Source organism: Phocoena sinus, chromosome 19 (assembly GCF_008692025.1).
Source record: "Phocoena sinus isolate mPhoSin1 chromosome 19, mPhoSin1.pri, whole genome shotgun sequence".
In the NCBI taxonomy this organism is placed as follows: domain Eukaryota; kingdom Metazoa; phylum Chordata; class Mammalia; order Artiodactyla; family Phocoenidae; genus Phocoena; species Phocoena sinus.
Window position 1 is genome coordinate 22,953,656 of NC_045781.1, and position 25,569 is coordinate 22,979,224.

The 25,569-nt window shown below is 35.3% G+C and overlaps 1 protein-coding gene across 4 annotated transcripts in view; it reads right to left on the reverse strand.

Annotated features, from left to right (window-relative positions):
• The window catches only part of ITFG1 (integrin alpha FG-GAP repeat containing 1), a 249,392-nt gene that overhangs the window by 156,042 nt on the left and 67,781 nt on the right, over positions 1–25,569 (reverse strand). For all 4 annotated transcript variants that reach the window (XM_032614034.1, XM_032614035.1, XM_032614036.1 and 1 more), the window contains exons 7-8: positions 24,689–24,750; positions 17,102–17,183 (exon numbers count right to left, since the gene is read on the reverse strand). In XM_032614034.1, coding sequence (XP_032469925.1) covers positions 17,102–17,183; positions 24,689–24,750 — 144 coding nt within the window. The remainder of the gene's footprint in view (positions 1–17,101; positions 17,184–24,688; positions 24,751–25,569) is intronic.

The window sequence follows — 25,569 nt, forward strand, 5'->3', positions numbered from 1 at the left end:
TTAAAATATCTTATGCATCAAAAGACATTATCAAGAAGTGAAAAGTCAACCTACAGAATGGGAGAAAATATTTGTAAATCATATATATTTAAATATACATGTTTAAATATCCATGTCAAGTATTTAACATCCAGAATACATAATGAACTCCAACAATTCAACAATAAAGAGAGAGACAGCCCAATTAAAAAATGAGTAAAGGACTTGAAGAGACATTTCTCCAAAGAAGGTATTCAAATGGCCTAAAAGCACATGACAAAATGCTCAACATCATTAGTCATTAGAGAAATGCCAATGAAAATCACAATGAAATACTACCTCACATAATCTAGGAAGGTAGTAATAGTAATAATAATAATGATAAAAAAAGAAAAATAAATGTTGGTGATGATGTGGAGAAATTGGAACCTCTGTGCATTGCTGATAGGAATGTAAAACGGTGCTGCTGCTATGGAAAAGTTTATGGTTCCCCAAAAAGTTGACCCAGCAATTTCAGTTTCAGGTATACACTTAAAAGAATGGAAAGCAGGGACTCAAAACAGATACTTGTATGCCAATCTTCATTTTGGCATTATTCAGGATAGCTAAAAGGTGAAAAAAACTAGAGTTTATCAACAGATGAATGGATAATCAAAAAGGAAATTAGTTTATTTTGATACCTGCTAGAACCTGGATGAACCTTGAAAACATTACGCTAAGCGAAATAAACGAGACACAAAGGGACAAATATTGTATGACTCCATTTACAGGAAGTATCTAGAATATGCATATTCATTGAGACAGAAAGAAGATTAGAGGTTATCAAGGGCTGGGGGGAGGGAGGAATGAGGAATAACTGCTTAATAATTACAGGGTTTCTGTTTGGGGTTATCAAAAGTTTTGCAAATAAATAGTGGAGATGGCGCCACAACAGTGTGAATGTAATTTATACAACTGAACTGTACATTTAAAACTGGTTAATGTGGCAAATTGTATGTTTATATAGATTTTACCACAATTAAAAAAAAAGCCTATTAGTGGTTGTGTGGTGCAGGGTTGTCTAGGAGAATACACATGGGCATGAGGGAACTTTGTGGGTTAATGAGAGTATTCTAAAACTGGGACTGTGGTCATGGTTACACAACTATCACAGTCTATTAAAGTTTGCACTCTACTCTTAAAACAGGAGCCTTTCATTATGCAAATTATACCTTGATAAAATTGTTAAAAATTTTAAAGTATTTAAGCAGACTCCTTTCAAAGGAATTATTCATTAAACATTTATCAAGCACTTACTATGTGCTAACCAATATTCTAGACACTGAAATATAAATATGGAACATCATGCTCTCCGTCTCCAAGGAACCCCTAGGTAAGGAGGGAAATAGAAGTAAAAAAAATATATAGTTGCACCAGAGTATGGCAAATGCTAAAATACAGTAGGTGCAGCAGGAGCAAGTCACTCTAACTTGACACTCCATCTGACATAATCATCTAATCAATCATATAAACAGTTTATTTATCCATCCGGTAAACACTTTCAGGGAGACTACTATGCATGAGGTACTGTGATTAATGTTTTAAAAATAACTATTAATTAAAACCTGAAAGATGATTATGCATTAGGTGGGTGAAAAGAGGTGGAAGGGGATTCTAGGCAAAGGGAATCTCACATACTAGGGCCTGGAAGTGAAACAAAAAAAGGAGTATGATATATTTAGAGAACTGTACATAGATCAGTGTGTCTGTGAAGTCCTGTTATAGATAAGCAAAAAGAGGCCAGATCTAAAAGGGCCTGTGTACCACAGCAAAGACTGGACCTTACCATAAGGACAGCTATTAAAGGATTTTAGTATTGCAGATTCATTTTGTGTAGAAGCAGCACTACGGAGTGAAGAATGGTTTGGAGAGGCATATGAATAGTCAGAAGGTCAGTAATCTCTCAGTAAGCTAGGGAAGAGAGAAGTTAAAGAAGCAACCCTGGGAAAGGACAGTTTAAATTTTATTTATTTATGGCTGCGCTGGGTCTTCGTTTCTGGGCGAGGGCTTTCTCTAGTTGTGGCAAGCGGGGGCCACTCTTCATTGCGGTGCGCGGGCCTCTCACTATCGCGTCCTCTCTTGTTGCGGAGCACAGGCTCCAGACGCGCAGGCTCAGTAACTGTGGCTCACGGGCCCAGTTGCTCCGCGGCACGTGGAATCTTCCCAGACCAGGGCTCGAACCCATGTCCCCTGCATCGGCAGGCAGATTCTCAACTACTGCGCCACCAGGGAAGCCCCTGAGAAAGGACAGTTTAAAGAGATATGAATGAGGTTAAGACTCCATGGGTTTTGGTGGTTTGAGGAGTACAAGGCAGTGCAGAGGAAGAAGAATTTTAGGTAGATGTTCTGGGAGCAGCAGAGGGGAAAGAAGAAACTTTAAAGGAGGATTCTGAACTCCTCTCTCTTTTATCTTTTGAAGAATGTATTGAATAAAGAGGATATTAAACTATAAGTAAATGGTCTAAAATATTGTTATTATTATTGCAGCTCACATTTATTCAGCATGTAATGTGAAGGCACTAAAGCACCTACAATACCATTTTATGTTTACGATGACCTCGTTATAACTTCATATTGTATATGAGGAAATAGATGGATAAAGAGTTTGAATGACTTACCCAGAACTGAAATTTGAATCTAGGTCTATGTGGATCTAAAGCCTATGACAAATCTTTAATAGCAAAACAGTACTAACTGCTATAGGGATTTGTAATAGATTTAAAATAAAAAATATACTTACTCTATAAGCCCTCAACTACTTTTATTGAGTTGGTGATTGATTTCAAACAGTGTTGTTGTTTTTTAACCATCTATTAAATTCCTTTTCTCTGCTGCCTTAACATTTCATCATGAAAGATTCCACTTTTAAAACTGGCAGCTTATTTTGAAAAGATTATAAGAAATATGAGATGTAGGAGACTTAACTGACATCCTTAACCCATGCCAGATATAAGCAGATCTTTCTACTACTTCAAAGGACAATAGAAATCATCTGCATGAGGCAAAAAAAAATCTTGATTTAAAAAATATGAACTAGGAGAGGACATAAAGAATTTTTATACATTTATTAATGAATGTTTAAGAAAAAATGTGTTTAAATAAATTTAGAGAGATCCTGGTCTCAAATGATGAGTCACAATTTAGAAGTTAGAGTTTTAAAAACTGACTGAAAAATACAGATATGTGGCTGCAAAACGGTAAACATCTGGAGTAAGGGGAAAAATCAAAATCAAAGAGAAATCAAGGAGCTTATTCCTAGGAAATGACCTCCCAAAGTATTCAGAAACTTTACAATAGAATGACTTCATCCTAATAAAAACTATAATTTTTTTTTACTTGATAAAGAGCTTTTCTGAAAAGCTGTCTTAACGCAAGAGATATTATTATATAGTGAATTTTGTATCGAAATGACCAATGCTTGGTTTTGATTTTTTCTGGAATCCATAAGCATTATATATTCTAGAATTATTGATATATATAATCAAATTTTTGACATGGATAATGAATTAGAAAATGGTCAGATAGTATACAAATTCTAAAAACAATTAGGGAAACGCCATCATAAAATGCAGGGAGCAGAAAGAAAAGATTCACCATCAACATATTATTTGGTTTCAAAAAACCAAAACAATGCTGACCAGGAAGTCACGGTTGGAGACCATTAAGGGATGCTCAAACAGTTTAAGAACTAATGCAGAAGAAGGGGTGTCTCACAGCTTGTGAGACAGAGCCAAGGATCACTTCCTAGCTCTACTACTTCTTAGTTTTGTGCCCCTGGGCAAGTTTCTTAACATCTGAACCCCTGTTACCACATCTGTATAACGAGGATAAATAATACTGCTCACCTCAGAGAGGTTTGGGAGGATTAACTGAGATAAATGTAAAACACATTCTGTAAAAGAGTTCCTGCCAAATAGTAAGAACAGTTAAGTATTATGAAAAAGAAATAAACAAATATTTGAAAAATACCAAACTCCTGGACTTCCCTGGTGGTGCAGTGGTTAAGAATCTGCCTGCCAATGCAGGGGACACGGGTTCGATCCCTGGTCTTCGAAGATCCCACATGCTGTGGAGCAACTAAGCCCATGCACCACAACTACTGTGCTTGTGCTCTAGAGACCGCAAGTCACAACTACTGAGCCTGTGTGCCACAACTACTGAAAGCCTGAGCACCCTAGAGCCCACGTGCCGCAACTACTGAGCCTGCATGCTGCAACTTACTGAAGCCCATGCGCCTACAGCCCGTGCCCTGCAACAAGAGAAGCCACCGCAATGAGAAGCCCGTGTACCGCAACGAAGAGTAGCTCCTGTTTGCCTCAACTAGATAAAGCCCGCGCGCAGCAACAAAGACCCAATAGAGCCAAAACAATGATAATAATAACAATAAAATAAAATAAACAAAAAAAGAAAAATACCAAACTTCTAAATCCTTAAACTCTTAAATCCTTTGTCACTGATTACAAAACTTTGAAACTTTTCTATTGACTAAATTAAGAATACATTAGTTATTTGGGGTATAATGATAGGCAGGGGCAGGTTAGGTACAGATAATGTCCGTTTGTCTCAAGGTGTAACAGAGAATAAAAGGGTACTGACTTGGTAATGTGGAACAGAACAGGAAAATGGAATTGCTTTGTGAGAGCCGCTAAGGGAATGGATTGTTGTGGACAAGGGATATAGCAAAGGGTACTTTCATCCATCCACCCACTACCTATCTATCTGCCCAACCCATAGTGGGTGAAGGATAAGCACAGAGAGCTGTATACATACCTATATCCAGAAGCACACCTCTGCTTTTGCTTAACAATGGATGGGGCATTTAAACTGAATGAAAATGCAGAGCTGCAAAGAAAATGGGGTTTAAATGGAAGCCTGAGTTACTTGAAAATGGTGTAGGACATTTAGAAAGGGGATTTTCATAAATTATTCTCAGGCTTTGAGAGTATATTATTCTAATACTGCTCTGACTGATAGCAGGGAATTCCCCTCAGGTATAATATAGTAGAGAGGAATAAATTTCACTGTCTTTTAGTCTTTCCCAGGCTGCATGTAACTGGAAGGTCTAAGAATAGGCAAGATCCTGCAATAATCACTTTCCTAGTACTGTGGCAATCAACCAACAAAGAGATAAATGTATGGTGAAGTTCACAGGTCAGTTACATGGATTGCTCCAGTTATCATAGATCCATTCTATTAATTAGGGCAGGCTTAGAGAGACAAGTGTCCCAATTAGCTGCAGGTTGTATTAGATAAAGTATTAAAAATATCACCTGTTCAATTACAAAACAGCAATGTGATAATGTAAAATATAACATTATCCTATAAACTCTTTAAGTACTTTAAATTTAATATTTAAAGAAATAATTATATACTCATAATACCATGCACCTCAAAAAAAATTAAAAGAACAATGTAGCCTTGAGAATACAGTAAGTCAGAGAAATAGCTGTACTAAAAAAACCCTCTTACCTAGAAAGGCAATACTCTACCATATACAAACTTATACATAAAGACTTCATGGATTTAGGATCCTAGTTTTTCCTCATATTTGTAATCTTAAACAAAAGTTGTACAGCCTGATAGTCTTTAAATGCTGAGTATGTATAAAATCAAGACTCTGAAGTAGCAATTTTATAATTTGTATATAAATTACCATTTCCCATCAAAAAGCATTCAAGATATTTATCAAAATCACATCTGGCATCTGTGACTCACCAAAAGAGATGCCTCACAGTCTTTGCTAGAAGTAAAACTCAGGGACTAATCACTTTTGCTATGGCAACCGTTGCAGTGTGATCGCCAAAGTGACATGGAATGGAAAGAAAATACTAACAAACTAGACATATATTAGAAGAATATTCTAAGACTGTCTACTCACTTCCCGTGAATTATGGCAATGTGTGCATATAAAATATTTCGGTTTCACCCCAAATTTAGAATAGTATGGTCTTTCTTTGGTGGCACAGGGGCAGGTCAGCCTGCCAGGTTAGAAAGAACTATTTAAATTGGTTGCTCTTTCTTTGATCTTTCAGTACAAACTGACACTAGAAAGATCCAAAAGGATATTTAGAATCTGTGCAAATACAATGGTCTGTTTAAATGTTAAATAATATAAATTCTATAGATAACGTATGTTGTCAGAATTCAGGAATTAGAAAAATGGAAATATGAAAACTAACAATTAAAATTTATAAGGACCTAGGATGTCTCCTACTGAAATCAGCATCCATCTATTTTAGAGATTAAGAACAATTTTTAGTTCAATCACTAAACTTTAATCAAAATGGGCAAAAGTAATGTTAGATCAGTTCTCATCATGTGAATAACACTAAGAAGCTTGGGTTTAGGATAATGGCTGAAGATATTTAAGACATGTCCTAAATCTGGGCTCAATTCTTAAAAACCAATTGGTTTAATCAATTAATATATTTTTAAATTAAATTATTCATTCAAAATTATTTATTATTTACAATGTGACTGGCACTGCTTCAAGGCATGAGATACAGCAGTGAAGAAAACACACCAATGGAGTACATGAGTAAAAACACCGTATATCGGATAGTGACATATGCTACGGAGAAAAGTAAAGAGGGAAAGGGGCCAGGAGTGCTGGGGGCAAGGGTTACAATTTTAAATAGAGTGGTCAAGGAGGGCCTCTTGGAGAAGATGACATTTTAGCAAGACTATAAGGTAGTGAGGGAGTGAGCCATGGGAATATCTGGAGTAAGAGCATTCCATGCAGAAGAAAAAGCCCTTAGGGGGACAGTGCCTGGCTGGAATAATTTACATTTGTAGTGTTAGGAAGAAAGGTGGGATACTTTGAGCAGGTACTCCTTTATTTATCCATTATCCATTTTCTAAAAGGTATTTAAACAAGGATATGCTGATATCCAACTCTATGTCTCTTCAGACTTTGTATCTTGCACTTGTATAACATTTTAGTGTCCAATAGATATCTCAAACTTAATAGGTCCAAAATATTGTGGGATTAATTACATATCCCCTTAAGTCTCCTTAAAGCTCCCAATTATATCTAGAAAAACCCCCAAATTCCTTACCTTGGTTCTCAAGTCCCTGAAGACTTGGCCAAGTGCCATCCTTCTTTTTGTACTTTGAACATTCATTTAGGTGTTATCTCTGCTTGAAACAGTCTTCCAAGATTTTCCTGTGACTTCATTCAACTCGAAGGTGAAATATGACCTCCAATCAGCTACAGAAAATAGGCCTTCGCACTTCCTCTTTGTACTTCTATCTGCTCAAAGCTCTTAACACTTTCTAAAAATACCTCACGAATTTACTTCTTGTTGTTTTCCCTTCCTCAACAGAGTTTAAACTCCATGAGAGCAAGGTTCTTGTATGCTTCATTCATGGCTACATGCCAAGCATCCAGAATAGTCTAAATAGTAGGCGCTGAAAACAAGTATTTCTTGAATAGGTTAATGAACATCTTGTACATCTTCCAGTACAAAAGAGGAAGAAAACTGAATGGGAGAAAAACTGATCACTCTACAATTTTAAAGAATAGAATAAACTATTTGAACTGATATGTCTGTACCATAAAATTCATGGTATTTTATGAATTATATTTCAAAGTATCATATTTCAAATTCCTTGAATCCAGCACTTACATCCAGTTGTCCATATTCCATATATTAAAGTATTTTGTATTTATATTTACTTAATAATTTCTGACTGGTGATGAAGGTGCTATATTAGTACATTTAAGAGAGACTATCTGAAAAATTTTATCTTATTGACTAATGTCAACTGGAATTCAGTGTCCCTTTTAATGAAAAAATAAATAAGGCTACTTAACAAGAGAACAGCCAATTTTCAACTATAGGAAACAAACGAACAAACAAAAGTCCACTATTAAGTCTTTGGAATGAAAAGCAGTCTTAAATGACTCAAAAAAATGAGACCAAGCCCAGAAAGCATAATACTTAGAACTCTCCCCTATACAGCCTCTTTTGTAATATAATGATCGGTCTATTTGAAGGTATTTGATCTTTAAAATACTTACATATAAGAGAATGTGAGTGGGGTACTTTCACACCCCATTTACACCAATGGACAGATCCAGACAGAAAATTAATAAGGAAACACAAGCCTTAAATGACACATTAGACCAGATAGACTTAATTGATAGTTATAGGACATTCCATCCAAAAGCAGCAGAATACACTTTCTTCTCAAGTGCACACAGAACATTCTTCAAGATAGATCACATCTTGGGTCACAAATAAAGCCTCGGTAAATTTAAGAAAATTGAAATCATATCAAGCATCTTTTCTGACCACACTACTGGATTAGAAATCAATTACAGGAAAAAAACTAAAAATCACGAACACACGGAGTTTAAACAATATAAATAAATAAATAACCAATGGTTCATTGAAGAAATCAAAGAAGAAATAAAAAACAAACCTACAGACAAATGACAACAAAAACATGATGATCCAAAAGCTATGGATGCAGCAAAAGCAGTTCTAATAGCGATGTTTAAAGCAATATAATCTTGCCTCAAGAAACAAGAAAAATCTCAAATAAACAACTTAAGCTTACACCTAAAGCAACTAGAGAAAGGAGAACAAAACAAACCCAAAGTTAGTAGATGGAAAGAAACCATAAAAATCAGAGCAGAAATAAAAGAAATAGAAATGAAGAAAATGAACAAAAATCAATGAAACTAAAAGCTGGTTCTTTGAGAAGAGAAACAAAATTGATAAACCTTTAGCCAGACTCATCAAGAAAAAAAGGGAGAGGATTCAAATCAATAAAATAAGAAATGAAAAAGGAGAAAAAACAATTGACATCACAGAAATACAAAGGATCATAAGAGACTACTACAAGCAACTGTATGCAAATAAAATGGACAACCTCCAAGAAATGGACAAATTCTTAAAAGGTATAACCTTCCAAGACCGAACCAGGAAGAAATAGAAAATATAAACAGACCAATCAGAAGTACTGAAATTGAAACTGCAATTAAAAATCTTCTAACAAACAAAAGTCCAGGACTAGATGGCTTCACAGATGAATTCTATCAAACATTTAGAGAAGAGTTAACACCTATCCTTCTCAAACTCTTCCAGAAAATTGCAGAGGAAGGAATACTCCCAAGCTTATTCTACGAATCCACAATCACCATGATACCAAAACCAGAAAAAGATATAACAAAAAAAGAAAATTACAGACCAGTATCACTGATGTACATAGACGCAAATATCCTCAAGGATATACTAGCAAACAGAATCCAAAAACATATTAAAAGGATCATACACCATGATAAAGTGGGATTTTATCCCAGGGATGCAAGCATTCCTCAATATACACAAATCAATCAATATGATACACCATGTTAACAAATTAAACAATAAGAACCATATGATCATCTCAATAGATGATGAAAAAGCTTTTGACAAAATTCAACACCCATTTATGATAAAACCTCTCCAGAAAGTGGGCACAGAGGGAACCTACCTCAACATAATAAAGGCCATATATGACAAATCAACAGCAAACATCATTCTCAATGGTGAAAAACTGAAAGCACTTCCACTAAGGTCAGGAAGAAGACAAGGATGTCCACTCTAACCACTATTATTCAACATAATTTTGGAAGTCCTAGCCATGGCAATCAGAGAAGAAAAAGAAATACAAATTGGAAAAGAAGAAGTAAAACTGTCACTGTTGGCAGATGAGATGATAATATGCATAGAGAATCCTAAAGATGCTACCAGAAAACTGCTAGAGCTAATTAACGAATCTGGTAAAGTTGCAGGATATGTTCCATTCCTATAGACTAACAATAAAAGATCAGAAAGAGAAATTAAGGAAGCAATCCCATTTACCATCGCATTAAAAAGAATAAAGTACCTAGGAATAAACCTACTTAGGAGGCAAAAGACCTGTACTCAGAAAACTATAAGGTACCAATGAAAGAAGTAAAAGATGACACAAACAGATGGAGAGATATACCATGTTCTTGGATTGGAGGATTGAATATTGTGAAAATGACTGTACTACCCAAAGCAATCTACAGATTCAATGCAATGTCTATCAAGTTACCAATATCACTTTTCACAGAATTAGAACAAAAATTTTTACAATTTGTATGGAAACACAAAAGACACCAAACAGCCACAGCAATCTTGAGAAAGAAAAATGGAGCTGGAGGAATCAGGCTCCCTGACTTCAGATTATATACTACAAAGCTACAGTCACCAAAACAGTGTGGTACTGGCACAAAAACAGAAATATAGATCAATGGAACAGGACAGAAACCCCAGATATAAACCCATGCACCTATGGTCACCTAATCTATGACAAAAGAGGCAAGAATATACAACGGAGAAAAGACAGTTTCTTCAATAAGTGGTGTCGGGAAATCTGGACACCTACATGTAAAAAAATGAAATTAGAATACTCCCTTACACCATTCACAAAAAAAAACTCAAAATGGATTAAAGACCTAAATGTAAGGCCAGACACTATGAAACTTTTAAAGGAAAACATAGGCAGAACACTCTTTGACATAAATCGCAGCAAGATCTCTATTGATCCATCTCCTAGAGTAATGAAAATAAAAACAAAAATTAAAAAATGGATCTAATTAAAAAAATAAAAAATGAATCTAATGAAAAATAAAAAAATTAAAAAATGGATCTAATTAAAAATTAAAAAATGGATCTAATTTCTTTTTCCACAGCAAAGGAAACCATAAACAAAACAAAAAGACAACCCTCAGAATGAGAGAAAATATTTGCAAACAAAGCAACCAAAAAGGGATTAATCTCCAAAATATACAAAAAGCTCGTGCAGCTCAATATCAAAGAAACAAACAATCCAATCAAAAAATGGGCAGAAGATCTAAATAGACATTTCTCCAAAGAAGACATACAGATGGCCAAAAAGCACATGAAAAGATGGTCAACATCACTAATTATTAGAGAAATTCAAATCAAAACTACAGTGAAGTATATCACCTCACACTGGTCAGAATGGCCATCATTAAAAAATTTACAAATAATAAATGCTGGAGAGGGTGTGGAGAAAAGGAAACCCTCCTACAGTGTTGGTGGGAATGTAAATTCGTACAGCCACTATGGAGAACAGTATGGAGTTTCCTTAAAAAACTAAAAATAGAGCTACCATATGACCCTGCAAGCCTACTCCTGGTATATATCTGGAGAAAAACATGGTCCAAAAGGACATGCACCCCAATGTTCACTGCAGCATTGTTTACAATAGCCAAGACATGGAAGCAACCTAAATGTCTGTCGACAGAGGAATGGATAAAGAAGATGTGGTACATATATAAAATGGAATACTACTCAGCCATAAAAAAGGAAGGAAATAATTCCATTTGTAGCAACACGGATGGACCTAGAGATTGTCATACTGAGTGAAGTAAGACAGACACAGAAAGACAAATATCATGTGATATCACTTATATGTGTAATCTAAAAAAACAGTACAAATGAACTTATTTACGAAACAGAAGTAGAGTCACACATGCAGAAAACAAACTTATGGTTAGCAGATAAGGGGGGAAGGATAAATTGGGAGATTGGGATTGACATATACACACTACTCTATATAAACAGATAACTAATAAGAACCTACAGCACAAGGAACTGTACCCAATACTCTGTAATGGCCTATATGGGAAAAGAATCTAGAAAAAGAGTGGATATATGTATATGTAAAACGGATTCACTTTTCTGTATACCTGAATCTAACACAACATTTTAAATCAATAAAATTTAAATCCAATAAAAATTAAAAAAAAACAATAAAAGAGAATATGAACATTTAATTACCCATTAGCATTTAGGCTAAATATAAGTTTTAAATTTCCATACATGGCTCACGTGATTTTCTTTTATTTCCAGATCAAAACTAACAAGAAGCAATTTTAATTCATCAAATTGTTACTGAATACACCCAACTGTAAAACAAGAGGAAGGAAAACTGCTGTTATTTTGAACTATTTCAGCTGTACCATGGTTAATTTGGAATTTAAATCCGAATTTTTATCAAGCAGCATAAAAACTTCATAAAATAACTTGCTTGTGGGGTTTTTCTCCCTTTAAACATCATTTATTTTCTACTGTACTAGGCCATTGGGATACTCAATTGAATAAGATTTGGTTTCAATCATAAGTGATACTATTTATGGGGTTCAATACTTTCCAATATGTTAGTAACTTTCACGGATGACAAAGTTTCCTATTTTCATTAACTCCTTTATCACTTATAGGATTATTTGGGCCTGATTTACAATTCCCAGGTTTCTCCAACATGCCAGTATTCTTTCTTCACTTGAAGAAAAGTGTGATCTCTTTATGATGATCTGATACACAAGATTTAGATTTGGATATATAAATTTATGTATTTTATGAGATTTAAAATATGATTCAATCTATAGAAAATGCTGACGTTCTGTTAAGGTTTGTGTTCCCCCTTCAGTTTTGCAGCTTTTTATTGATTTCTATTACATCTGGCATTGCATACAAAATTAATGTTTTCTCTAAGTGTGGTTGTATATAATCTTTTTTGATAGAAAAAAATGTACCTTATTTTTCTTGACTTTTTTTTTTTTTTGCAGTACGCGGGCCTCTCACTGTTGTGGCCTCTCCCGTTGTGCAGCACAGGTTCCGGACGCGCAGGCTCAGTGGCCATGGTTCACGGGCCCAGCCGCTCCGCGGCACGTGGGATCTTCCCGGACCGGGGCACGAACCCGTGTCCCCTGCATGGGCAGGTGGACTCTCAACCAATGAACCACCAGGGAAGCCCAACTTTTATGTCCTATGTAGTTTAACAGATACTACCTTATTTGCTGAAATTCTAGACACCTTGATATTCTAAGCCTACCTAGAAAAACACTCAACTTTAACATACAGTTTAAAAGGGTGATATAATAGGGTAAGGCACAACATGTTTTCTAGAAGATGACTGCTTAAGTATTAGAGGCATTTATGGGTTGCAGATCTCCCAAGTGTGAGGCCAGGGCCCAGCTAATAACCAACAGCAACTACTACTTATTAGCTGATTTCTAAGGCTCAGGAAATGCTAAAGAGCTCTGTAAATGACACCTTTTTTGGCCACTAGTGCCCTGCTAAACTGTAAATCCAAAGGCCTTTTCGTGGTCATCCTTGTACATCACATTTTAATATCATCAATATTTTCTGATCACATTTTAGCACTCTTTTTTCTCCCTCATTATCCCTGTCAAACTCTATTCACACTCTCCTTCTTGGAGGGCTCATTCAGTTCTTGATCTCTTAGCTCTTGGAGGACTTTCAAACTTGCTTTGGTTTTATTACTAAACTTATGTTTCATAAATGTTCCAGCTTGTTGTCTTACTAGCATTATTAAAGTAATGACTCTAAAGTATCTTAATATCCAAACCAGCTTACTCTCCTGATTACCTATCTCTATGAAAATTGGTAGAGAAAGAATGATTCTTCTAGTTATTCAGAGGCAAGTTTTTTTTTTTTTTTTTTTTTTTAATCCTTCTGTTGTCAAACCAACCAGTACATTTACTGATTATTTCTTTGCAAAGTTTCTCCCAACTGTCCCTCCAATTATTGATGTAGTTAGCTCATGCTCACACCACCTCATGTCCGACCTGTCTCCTGACTGGTTTCCATCCTTAGGAGATCGAGTATTTCAAAACTGTTTAAATCTACCCTTTTTTTTTTTTTTTAATTGGGGTATAGTTACTTTACAATGTTGTGTTAGTTTCTGCTGTACGATGAAGTAAATCAGCTATATGTATATATATATCCCCTCCCTCTTGGACCTCCCTCCCACCACCCCCCATGCCATCCCATCTAGGTCACCACAGAGCACCAAGCTGAGCTCCCTGCCTTATACAGCAGGTTCTCACTAGCTATCTATTTTGCACACAGCAGTGCACATACGTCAATCCCAATTTCCCAATTCATCCCACCCCTGTGTCTACAGGTACGTTCCCTATGTCTATGTCTCTATTCCTGCCCTGCAAATAGGTTCATCTGTACCATTTTTCTAGATTCCACCTACATGTGTTAATATTTTTTTTCTCTTTCTGACTTACTTCACTCTGTATGACGGACTCTGGTCCATCCATCTCAACAAATGACCCAATTTTGTTCCTTTTTATGGCTGAGTAATATTCCATTGTATATATGAACCACATCTTCTGAAATCCACCTCTCTTTTGGTATGAAAATCTCAGGCATCTCAGAGATTCTAATAAACTTCCCCTGACTTCCTATTCCATGTCCCAGAAGCATTACCTTCTGCATATCCCATCAGACCAGAAGATTTTGTTTTACTTTCTGAAGTTAATTTAAAACAGTACAGTTGGCCCTACATATCCATGGGTTCTGCATCCATTCAACCAACTGTAGAAGCCACAGAAATGGAGGGCTGACTGTACCATGTAATTTTCTACACTATAAGGGACTTGAATATCCTCGGATTTGGGTATCTGGCAGTAGCTGGTGGGAACTGGTGATGGTGGGGTGATCCTAGAACCAATCCCCCGTGGATACCTAGGGACTACTACTGTATCTACAAAGCTGTAGGAGTTAAAGCCTGTGTGGAAGTACATGACCTTCTCTGAAGGAGTTGTTCATGCAACTCAGAGGATAGGATAAATTATATATGAACTCAGAGGTAATATGACAAAAAAATCTAAACACTTTAAGTACATACTTTGGTTTATTTCTTGCCATAGTTGCCTATTATCCTTCTATATTTTACTTTTTCATTACTAAATTAATCTAACCACATAGCAGAAAATTTGGAAAACAGGTAATAAGATAACCTATTTTCTGACTTTAACACAACCATTATCATCATTTTGATATATTTCGCTCTAGTCTTATTTTTTTTTAAATGATCATACTGTACAACATACTGTTCTGCTTTTTTCTCCTAACAGAATCTTCATAACTCCCATTTTATTGGCTGTGTAACATTTCATAGAGTTTTATTTAGGTGATTTCTGGGAAAGTATTTGTTTGTCTTATAAAGGGAATAAATAATGTTATCATAAGTCTGAATAATTATTTCCTTGTTTTATTAGCTAGAAGTTCCTGATTTGTTTGATTTCAAACCATCCTACCTCCCTTTCACTATACCAGCACAGCCTTCTTTAAGAGTAGGTTTTTTTGATATCTTTAAAAAAATATTTTACGTTAGAAACTAAAAACTTCATCATAGGTAAAAAACTTCTGTTCCTAGACAATGCAGGTGAGCTGGGAGCCATTTAAACATTCCTTTTTGGTACAGGAGTCTTCCTGTGAGCTATATCATTTATTCATGCGTGTGCTTCAAGCATATGCGTTTTTTTAACCAAACAAATGGTGAATTTCTGATATCACTCTGACTTCCTGGCTGTCAGTCACTTCCCTTGCCTTGGTTCAAAAGGAGTGGGAGGGGTGGTGGATGGAGGGCAGGATGCAATTTACAGACATAGTCAAATGTATAGGAAAATGCATATTTTTATATATTAATATTCATAACCTTATTCAATGCCATCTGTTTGGACTCATAAGCAGTCTTGTTTTTTGATAATACCCAGCTAAAAATACATCAAGTTTTAAAAAGACAGTGTGGGCTATTTCTTTAAAATTTACTGATCCATTGAAAAAGTTTACTGATATACTCACCTAAAGTTATTAAAAATAGGGGAGAAATAGTTATGTTTAATTGACTATATCCTATATTCTGCACATTGAAAAAATACAAACATGTAAGTTAAATGTCTCTGTTTATGGTTAGCACAATTAAAAAAAATCTTTAAGTAAAGCTACTAATAACTTTGTTACAAGCAAAGCACTTCATCATACAAAACACACAATAATAAAACAAATATCTTCAATTTGGAGGATCCTAACCAGGGATTAAGGGAGGTCTGTGAGCCTCCTGAGAATTATATATTGCATATATACTTCTTTCCCTAGAGAGAGACTTGCAAAGGGATTTGTCATTAATCCAGCTAATCAAGTCCATAAACAAATTAAATTCCTGTATCCTAACACTTGACTATTTGCATTAAAGACTATAAATCAGGCCCCAGAAATTTGCTCAAAATCAAAGTAATATTCAATGTAATAAAACTAAAATACAGTACAACAGAGATTCATGTTGAAATTTTCATCAAATAACACTATCAAACTTCCTGCTTTAGTTGTCATGGGACACGTCTCTATGACACTGAACAATGAGTTGATTTAGTCAGCAAAGCAAAAAGCAGCAAAAACAAGACCAAACAAGTCCAGTGAAAAGACTGAGATTATACAATAATTTCCTGTGCACTTACTCTGTGCCTGATACTGTGCTTTACTCACATTGTGTTATTCACAATAGCCTTGTGAGATGGTTATAATCATCATCCTCATTTTACAAATGAAGAAACTGAGGCCTCTGGAGGTGGTAATATGTCACCTGCATTTTGAGGAACAGGCTGAGGTGTTTGTTGGTAGAATGAAGGAAAAGCAGGATGGGAGTGAACTTTGGACTCAGGTAGTGGTCATCTGGACCACTTTTCCATCTTACACCAAAATCCTTTTAATAATAACCCTGACAAATGATGAAAGAGCCATATATGCTTTGGAAGTTCTGAACTTGATTTATTGTGTAGAATCTTATGGAAAACAGAGATTCATAACAGATGCTACTCTTTGGAATTAAGATATAAACAAAAATGTTTTTTAATATTCAAGTAGTTTGAAGAGATCAGGTTAATTTCTTCAATATTTTTGTTCTACAGTGTGGATATACATAAAAATGTCATGATAATTACTATTCGGTATTCTCTAGAAAAGCCTCAGTAGACATCCTTGTTTTTGCATGTTACTCCTGCAAACAGGAGTCCCTTAAATTCAAACTATAATTTAAACACACGTCATGAATTGCTCCTTATTGTATTAAAGAAGTGACCACATGCCATGTATAATACTAGGACAGGCATCTTTTAAATCAGTAATAGCTCTGAAGACACTAAAGTTACTTTTAGATATGGGGAATTAATATGACTAGGTCAGAGAGATGGGGAGACTTTCAAAGACAAAAACAATCTTACCAAAGTCGGCAAATGCTGACTGTCCAACTACCATCATATTTTGAGGTTTTTCAAATACAGTACTGAGAGAGAAATTTCCATCCTGTTAAAGGCAGAAAGTTTTGGATTAGACCATCATAATCCATTCATTTGTCAAGTGTGAAACAAAGCATTTTAACTAAAGCAGAAAAATAAATAATTTAAGACTTTTGTTGTACTGCAAAAAATTATCCCAATTTTCTGTTCCACTTTTCTCATAAAATGAAAGAAACTGCTGTGAGTTGAAGACGTGCATCTGGAGTGCTTTCCTTGCTGTCAATTCAGGTATGGTATGTTTTACTAAATCATCATCATAATTTCAGACAGAATGAGTGTCTTCTACTTTCAAGTACTGTGGAAGGTTTGGGGAATATAAAGAAGCCCAAAACATAGTTCCTACCTTCAAAGAGCTTACAGTCTAGTTGGGAGATAAAATGTAAGTCAGGAAAACAGAATTTCTGAAGGTAACATATAAGTGGTATAAGTAGGAAAGACACTATGTTTTACAGATTTCAAGGAAGAAGATTCTGTTGGAGGTTAATTAAGAACAGATATTCAAATGAAATGAGAATTACATTCATCCTTAAATGGCCCATTCATTATCAACCCAAGTTTATGTATCAATGAGAAAGGGAGCAAAGGAGTACAACAGCTGCCAAGTACTAACCAGAGGTGGATAAGCTAAACAAAAAAGGAGAACCCATTAGAGATCATTTGTTTCAGTTACTCTTACAAAAATGGAATGTCTGGCTTACAAAAATAATATACATTTCTTTAAATTATTGCCTTTCTTTTCTATAACTTTAGATTACTACACAAGAAAAAAACCCCAAAACTCTGCATTTGGGTTTTGAGCTCTCAGCTTTAGAGCTCTCTTCTTATCACTGATTTCTCTATTCACTATTTGATATACTGACCCTGATTCCTACATACTTTGTATAGGATACCTATATATTTTAAGATATTAAACAATTTTAAAACACTTTTCTTCTTTGTTTCTCTAAGGATACTGCATATCTGCAAGTTAGTTTCTTAAGAAATCATTTCTAACATTTACAGAGAAATGCATTGCTACACTGATAGCATGAAGACTACATGCTTGAGAACATGAATAAGTAAAATTTGCCTTGTGACAGGCAGTTTTCCAACCATTTTAATACACCATCATCCACATGCAGAAACATGTTTCTCCTACCTACCATTATTAAAGTATCTGATATATTTTTGAATGATTTTTCTACGGAAATCTTATTTACTTGTCTTAAAACTTAGGATTCCCCTCCAGTCTTACTTAGTACCTGAAATTACACTAGAGATACATCAAAATTGCCAAATTTCTGACAAGTGTCAAGTGAATTTGCATTCTAGAAAGATTACAGCATCGGGTACAAAGTGGACATAATTATTCTTGAATGAATGGAAAAATCTCTCTTAAAATACATCAGCCTCATCTAACATAAAGCTGAACATCAACCTATTAAATGACTCAAGTGAATGAATTACCCCAGTGAAGTTCTGTTAAACTCAATAAAATATATTTAGAAATGTTTCCAGATACAGGCATACTTTAGAGATACTGCAGTCCAGAACACCACAATAAAGTGAGTATTGCAATAAAGCAAGTCACAGGAATATTCTGGTTTCCCAGTACATATAAAAGTTATTTTTATACTATACTGTAGTCTATCAAGTGTGCAAAAGCATTATGCCTAAAAAAATGTGCATACCTTAATTAAAAAATACTTAATTGCTGAAAAAAAGTGCTGTCATCCTAAGCCTTCAGCAAGTTGTAATCTTTTTGCAATAGTAACATCAAAGATCAATAATCACAGATCATCATAATAAATATAATACTATGGAAAAAGTTTGAAATATTGTCAGAATTACAAAAAGTGACACAGAAAACAAGAAGTGACCAAATACTGCTGGAAAAATGGTGCTGATATACTTGCTTGATACAGGGCCGCCACAAACCTTCAATTTGTAAAAAAAAAAAAAAAAGCGCTCTCTGTGAAGTGTAATAAAGTGCAGCACAATAAAACAGGTATGCCTGTATAACTTCATGACGCATCTCCACCAAGAAACACTGAATACTCCCCAGGTGACAGCCTCCCATTTCTAAGATGCCACATTCACCATGAATCTCAGTATAAGAAGAACAAAACCCTCTTCTAACTGTAAGAAAAACAGAATCATATATTCTTGCTACAGTGAGAGCGTGCAGAATACATTATATATATGACATAATTGGGGGAAAAGATAACACTTTATTGAATTTATCTTTCCATCATTATCATTGCTTATTCTTTACTCCATTTGGCAGTACAAACCTATAGGACTTAATTTCAGTGTCATGTACATATTTAGTATTTGATTAAAATGATTCAATAAACTTAATCATCATGATGTTATTACTCTTATTAGATGACATATTTTAAAGTGATGCATGCCTACACTTATTTTCAAAGATGAAGCTGCTTTGTACCTATTTAATGTAGGAAAGACAAATGTGATCAATAAACTGAGAGAGTAGAACAGTTTGGTAGAAAGGGAAGTAGACATGTAGTTAGATGACGTGGTTCTAGACCTTTCATTGATAAGTTGTATCACTTTGGAACAGCCACTTACTGCTCTGGGTCTCTGTTCTTCAACTGTTAGAAGGGGATAAATGTACTGTGTACTTGCAGGGTTCTAGAGAGGATCAATGGAATGAAACATTAGGAAGAGTTCTGCAAAATGTAAAGTTATCAGGCACTTTTAAGGTATTTTTATAATGTCAGTCCTGTGCTTCTGAGCTGCAAGTACTCTTTTCATGGCCTGCTATTTGAGACCACTCCACTCTGTCCCATTCATTACCATGCTGTTCTTACTTGCCTTCATTGTAGTCCTGCAATCCAAAATTGGGCCAACCCACTGCTACAATTATAACTATGTCTTTTACCTTTTCTTCCACCTGCTTGGTTTCTGGAATGACTGTGCAATGACTTAAGGGTCCAAGTTTTAGAGACAGATTTCCTAGATCAACTCCCAGCTCCACTGTTTCCTAGCTTAGAGGTCTGAACAAGTTAGTTCTTTTTTTTTTTTTTTTTTGCGGTATGCGGGCCTCTCACTGTTGTGGCCTCTCCCGTTGCAGAGCAGAGGCTCCGGACGCGCAGGCTCAGCGGCCATGGCTATGGCTCACGGGCCTAGCCGCTCCTCGGCACGTGGGATCCTCCCGGACCGGGGCGCGAACCCGTGCCTGAACCCGTGCCTCCTGCATCAGTAGGCGAACCCTCAACCACTGCGCCACCAGGGAAGCCCTGAACAAGTTAGCTCTAATGTAAGCATCCGTTTACTTATCTCTAAAATGAATTTTTACAAGGTTTTTGTGAGGATTAGTAAAATAATCCATATAAAGTGCTTATTAGCTCAGCATATGCACAAATATGTATGTAGTTAACATTATAATTGGTAGTAGGAACGCTAGTATTAATACTATTATTTCTGCTACCCACCATTGAAGCAGCTAACACACTGCCATTGACAAGGGATTTGCCATTTTCTGCTTGAATTCCAGCCACAGGTGCTATGTTGTAACAAGTATCTTTACATGGAGGACCACCTATGCTTTGGCCTGCAGGTTTTAATATTTACTATTAAAACTGCCATATTTATAATGTTAAAAAAATGATCAGGAAGCAACATAGGATGACTATCATGTGTCTACATCTTTATTTGCATAAAGCAATGGTTCTTGACCAGAGGTGATTTTGTTTGCCAGAGGACACTGGGCAATATATGGAGACATTTTCATTGTTACAATTGAGAGGCAGCTTCTAGCATCTAAGTGAGTAGGGGCCAGGGGGGATACTGCTAAACAACATACAATGCACAGGACAGATCTCCACATTAAAGAATCATCTGGCCTATGGCCAGCAGGCACATGAAAAGCTGCTCAACATTACTAATTATTAGAGAAATGCAAATCAAAACTACAGTGAGGTACCACCTCACACAGGTCAGAATGGCCATCATTAAAAAGTCTACAAATAACAAATGTTGGAGAGGGTGTGGAGAAAAGGGAACCCTCTTGCACTGTTGGTGGGAATGTAAGTTGGTACAGCCATTATAGAAAACAGTATGGAGGTTCCTCAGAAAACTAAAAATAGAATTACCATATGATCTAGCAATCCCACTCCTGGGCGTATACCTGGACAAAACTATAATTCAAAAAGATATATGCACCCCTATATTCATAGCACCACTATTCACAATAGACAAAACACGGAAACAACCTAAATGTCCATCGATAGATGAAAGTATAAAGAAGATGTGGTACATATATACAATGGAATATTACTCAGCCATAAAAAAGAAACAATGCCATTTGCAGCAACATGGATACAACTAGAGATTCTCATACTAAATGAAGTAGAGTCAAAAAGAGAAAGACAAATACTATGAGATAGCACTTATGTGTGGAATCTAAAACATGGCACAAATGAACCTATCTACAAAACAGAAACAGACTCTCAGACATAGAGATCAGACTTGTGGTTGCCAACGGGGAGTGGGGGAGGGAGAGGGATGGACTGGGGGAGTTTGAGGTTGGTAGATGCAAACTATTACATTTAGAAGAGATAAACAATAAGGTCCTACTGTATAGCACAGGGAACTATATCCAATCTCCTGGGATAAACCATAAGGAAAAGAACATAAAAAAATGTATATATATGTATACTGAGTCACTCTGCTGCACAGCTGAGATTGGCACAACATGGTAAATCAACTATACTTCAAAAAAACTCCAAAAAACAAAAACAAACAAAAAAAACAAAGAATCATCTGGCCTAAAATGGCATTAAGTGCCAAGATTGAAAGTTTCTAAGGGTGGTGGGTGTTGTCCATGGGTCTAGCTTTGCCATTCCCCTCTTAACTCTTTCCCTTCATGATACTTATCTATTCTCTTCCTTGAGTTTCAGTCCTACATTTCTAACCATTTCATTGATATGTCTCTTATCTAAAACAATTTTTTTTCCTGCCCCAAATTAGATCTTCCTTTGTCTTTTCTGTTACCCTTGCATTAACGGTCATTCTGTCTTCTCATACCTATCCCTTCTTGTCTATTCCCAACATTCTACTCCTTTAATCATCCACCTCTTTCCCAGGATATAGATTCTACCTAAGTCATCCCCCCACCTCCAGATTTCCCATGCTAACCTATCTGATATGCAATAGCCAGACTAACTGCAATAATGAAAGCTCTATTTATCTCATGCTCAGTCATAAAACCTTTAGGACTTAAGCTTCTCAATAAATTTTTAAAAGATCAAATTACTTAGTTTAGGAGTCAAGACCTTTGCTGATCTTGTCTAAACCAATTGTTCTAATCTAACCTTCCAGTATCTTTTCATATTCTGGCCCAAACCAGCCACTTTCTACTCTATGTCCTGTGTTTCCCATGCATGCCCTTGCCCTCTTCCTTCTTCTCACTTTCAACCACTAAAATCCTGCTCATCTGTACCAGCCATTTCAAATACACATCTTCCTTGAAGCCTTCCCGGATGATCCTGGGTGGTCCAAATGGAAGCAACTGCTCTGTCTTTTAACTCCTTGCAGCATGAGGTTTGTACCTCTCATCATACCAGTCAGAGTTGCCTACACTCACATCTTAGCCCTCCTCCTCGTCTTCTGTCGACTTCTGATCTCCCAGAGCACCTACCATGGGGCTGTGCCCAAACTACCTAAAAAGATTTGCTGCAGCGCATATTCTTCTATTAGCTAATATGGTTTTATAGGGTTTGAGGGTTTTTTTTTTGTCAATTAGTGTGTTACTGTGAATTGTTTGCCCAACTTCTAATTAAAAATGATCCTCCCATTTTACAAAACCTACACTTTATCTGAACAAGTTAATTTTGAGTCTACATTCCCCTTACTTTGTACTAATGACTTTTATATTATTGTTAACGTGAGTACCTTATTGACCCAGCTGTTTTACCACATGAAAAACCCTTAGTCTCTACTGTCAAATAGATAATTTATTTTCTTTAAAGAAAACAAGAAAGGTAAAAAAAGAGTCCAATCAAAATCGAGTCTCTTCATGAAGATTTTTCTCCTGTTGAGTTGCTTCACTTTATGACCTTTAAATCAGCCTAGGTTGAGAGGAAATAATATACCCAAAAGTAGTCTGTAATTTTATATATATATATTATATTTATTTATAATGAGGCTTTTCTCCCCCTGATGGATACTAGTTTGTTAATCAAAATGATTGATTTTCTCATTTTCTAATACCTCAAGATTCACTTGAAGTATTGTTTTCAAGGCTACCTGAAAACGAGTATCCTCCACTAGTGGAAATTTTCATTTATGGTAATCATTAAAAATATAACTGTATTTCTATCATCAGAAAAACAAATACAACTATATTAAAAAATATTGTACATTAAACAAAGATAAATCTTTCTGGTTTAGATGTCTTTCTTTTTCCTTGCCTCATAAAGAAAAGAAAAAAGGATCAAATTGCTTAGTTTGGAAGTAGTTAGTAGTATTTAAAAGCCCTAATCTTGTCTAAACAAAGCTCTTGCCCAATCCTAGTTTCCTTCCATGAAGAAATCTGAGTCATGACTCTTCTATAAGAGATGGCTGATAATGAGTCTTCTTCCATGAGCCTGCACTTTACATTTTTAAAAATCTGTTTATTTTTCACGAGTATTTTAACAAAAATCTACAAAATGCTATGGGTTTAATTTAGATTGAATAAAAGACAATCTGGAGTAAACAGCTGGGAAACCAAGTGATCTCAAATTAAAATTTGGTGTGTAATGTGTGCCAGGTATTTTACACACATTGTTGCATTTAATCTTCACAAACAGTCTATGAAGCTGACATGACACTCTTATACCTGTTTTCCATATGAGGAAAGTGAGGTTTAATACTCGACCATTATTTGATGAATGTCACTCAGTTGGCCAATTTGGCTTGTCCTCAAATCCTGTCCTCCATTATGTACCTATAATTCAACTTTAAAAATCTGGGTAGTCTATTCTTCATTAATTAGTATTTCATATAATCTACATCAAGCTAAAAATAAAGTAAAACCATGACGTCAGTTTGGGAATATTCTACTTGCAATTAAAAAACTATATTGCCTCGTCAACTTGCCAGTAAATTTAGTATCTGTTGTTCTTATTTTTGTATATACGCCTGAAGGCAAGTAGGAAAAATTAGTCTTTTAAAAGGGGTTTTCTTCATCAAACCATCATGCTGACAACTTAAGTGACAGGCATCTCTCTCAACAGCTGACAGCCTAGCAGGGGCCCTGTTAACATGCGCATTAGGGAAGACTGATTGGTTTAATTGGCAGGTCATGCCTAAAAACCTGCAGAGAAATTGATGCTGAAAGAATCATTTCCTTCAGCAATATTCAGCAGTTTGAATGCAGCAATGCAACCAAAAGCTCTTAAAGTTGTCCTATTTATGTTGAAACCAACCGACCAAGTGATTACTTTCATTTTACTTTCTAAGACTGTGTGCTTTTTTTTACTGAAAGCCATCATTTAAAAATGCTTCAAAGAAAAGATTTCTTACCAAATTTTTCCATATCTCAAACTGGAAGGTACTAGAGGCAGACAATGTCGTGAGGAATAAATCTAGGAGGAAAATAAGAGAATTGTAAGTTCTGTTACTGATGTGTACATTTAAAAACAGGAAGAAGTACAATACATAAAAATAGTTTTAATACAGTTGTACTTAAATGTATTTAAAATTATATATATCATATATATATACTTTTTTGTACATCGAATGATGTTTATTGATAGTTTACATGATTCAGATCTAAGTGTCATCGATGGTGGGTAATGTGACCCTCTTACAAGATCAAGGATGAATGCTACTGTTGTTTTTTTTTTTTTTGGCTGCACCATGTGGCATGTGGGATCTTAGTTCCCTGACCAGGGATTGAACCTGTGCCCCCCTGCAGTGAAACTGTAGAGTCTTAATTAAACACTGGACCACCAGGGAAGTCCCTAAAATTACATTTTAACGAGAAGAAAGAAATCAAAGAAAAGAAAGCAGATGACCCTGTATTAGTACAATTAAGGAAAATGTATTTAAAGGAAGCATTTAGTATTAGTCCTTCAAAAGCATTTTTTATTTTTAAGAACAATTATGTGTACTACTTTTTTATCTTACACATTTTAATTCTAAGGTAGGCTACATTTTTAAAAAAGATATTCTAATCATAATCACATTTTGCTTTCTCACCCTAAAAGCAACAGTTACCTATATATCATAGGTTTCATCATGATTTTAAATAACAGTATTACAGCATCCACAATCTTTGGCACTCATGTTAAGTGAACAATAAACTGTATTTCAAATTTTAATAGAATTGTCTTCATATATTCCAACTAAAAAAGTTTTATTAAAAAGTGCAAGAATTTTAATAAAATTTTTTGAAAAACAGT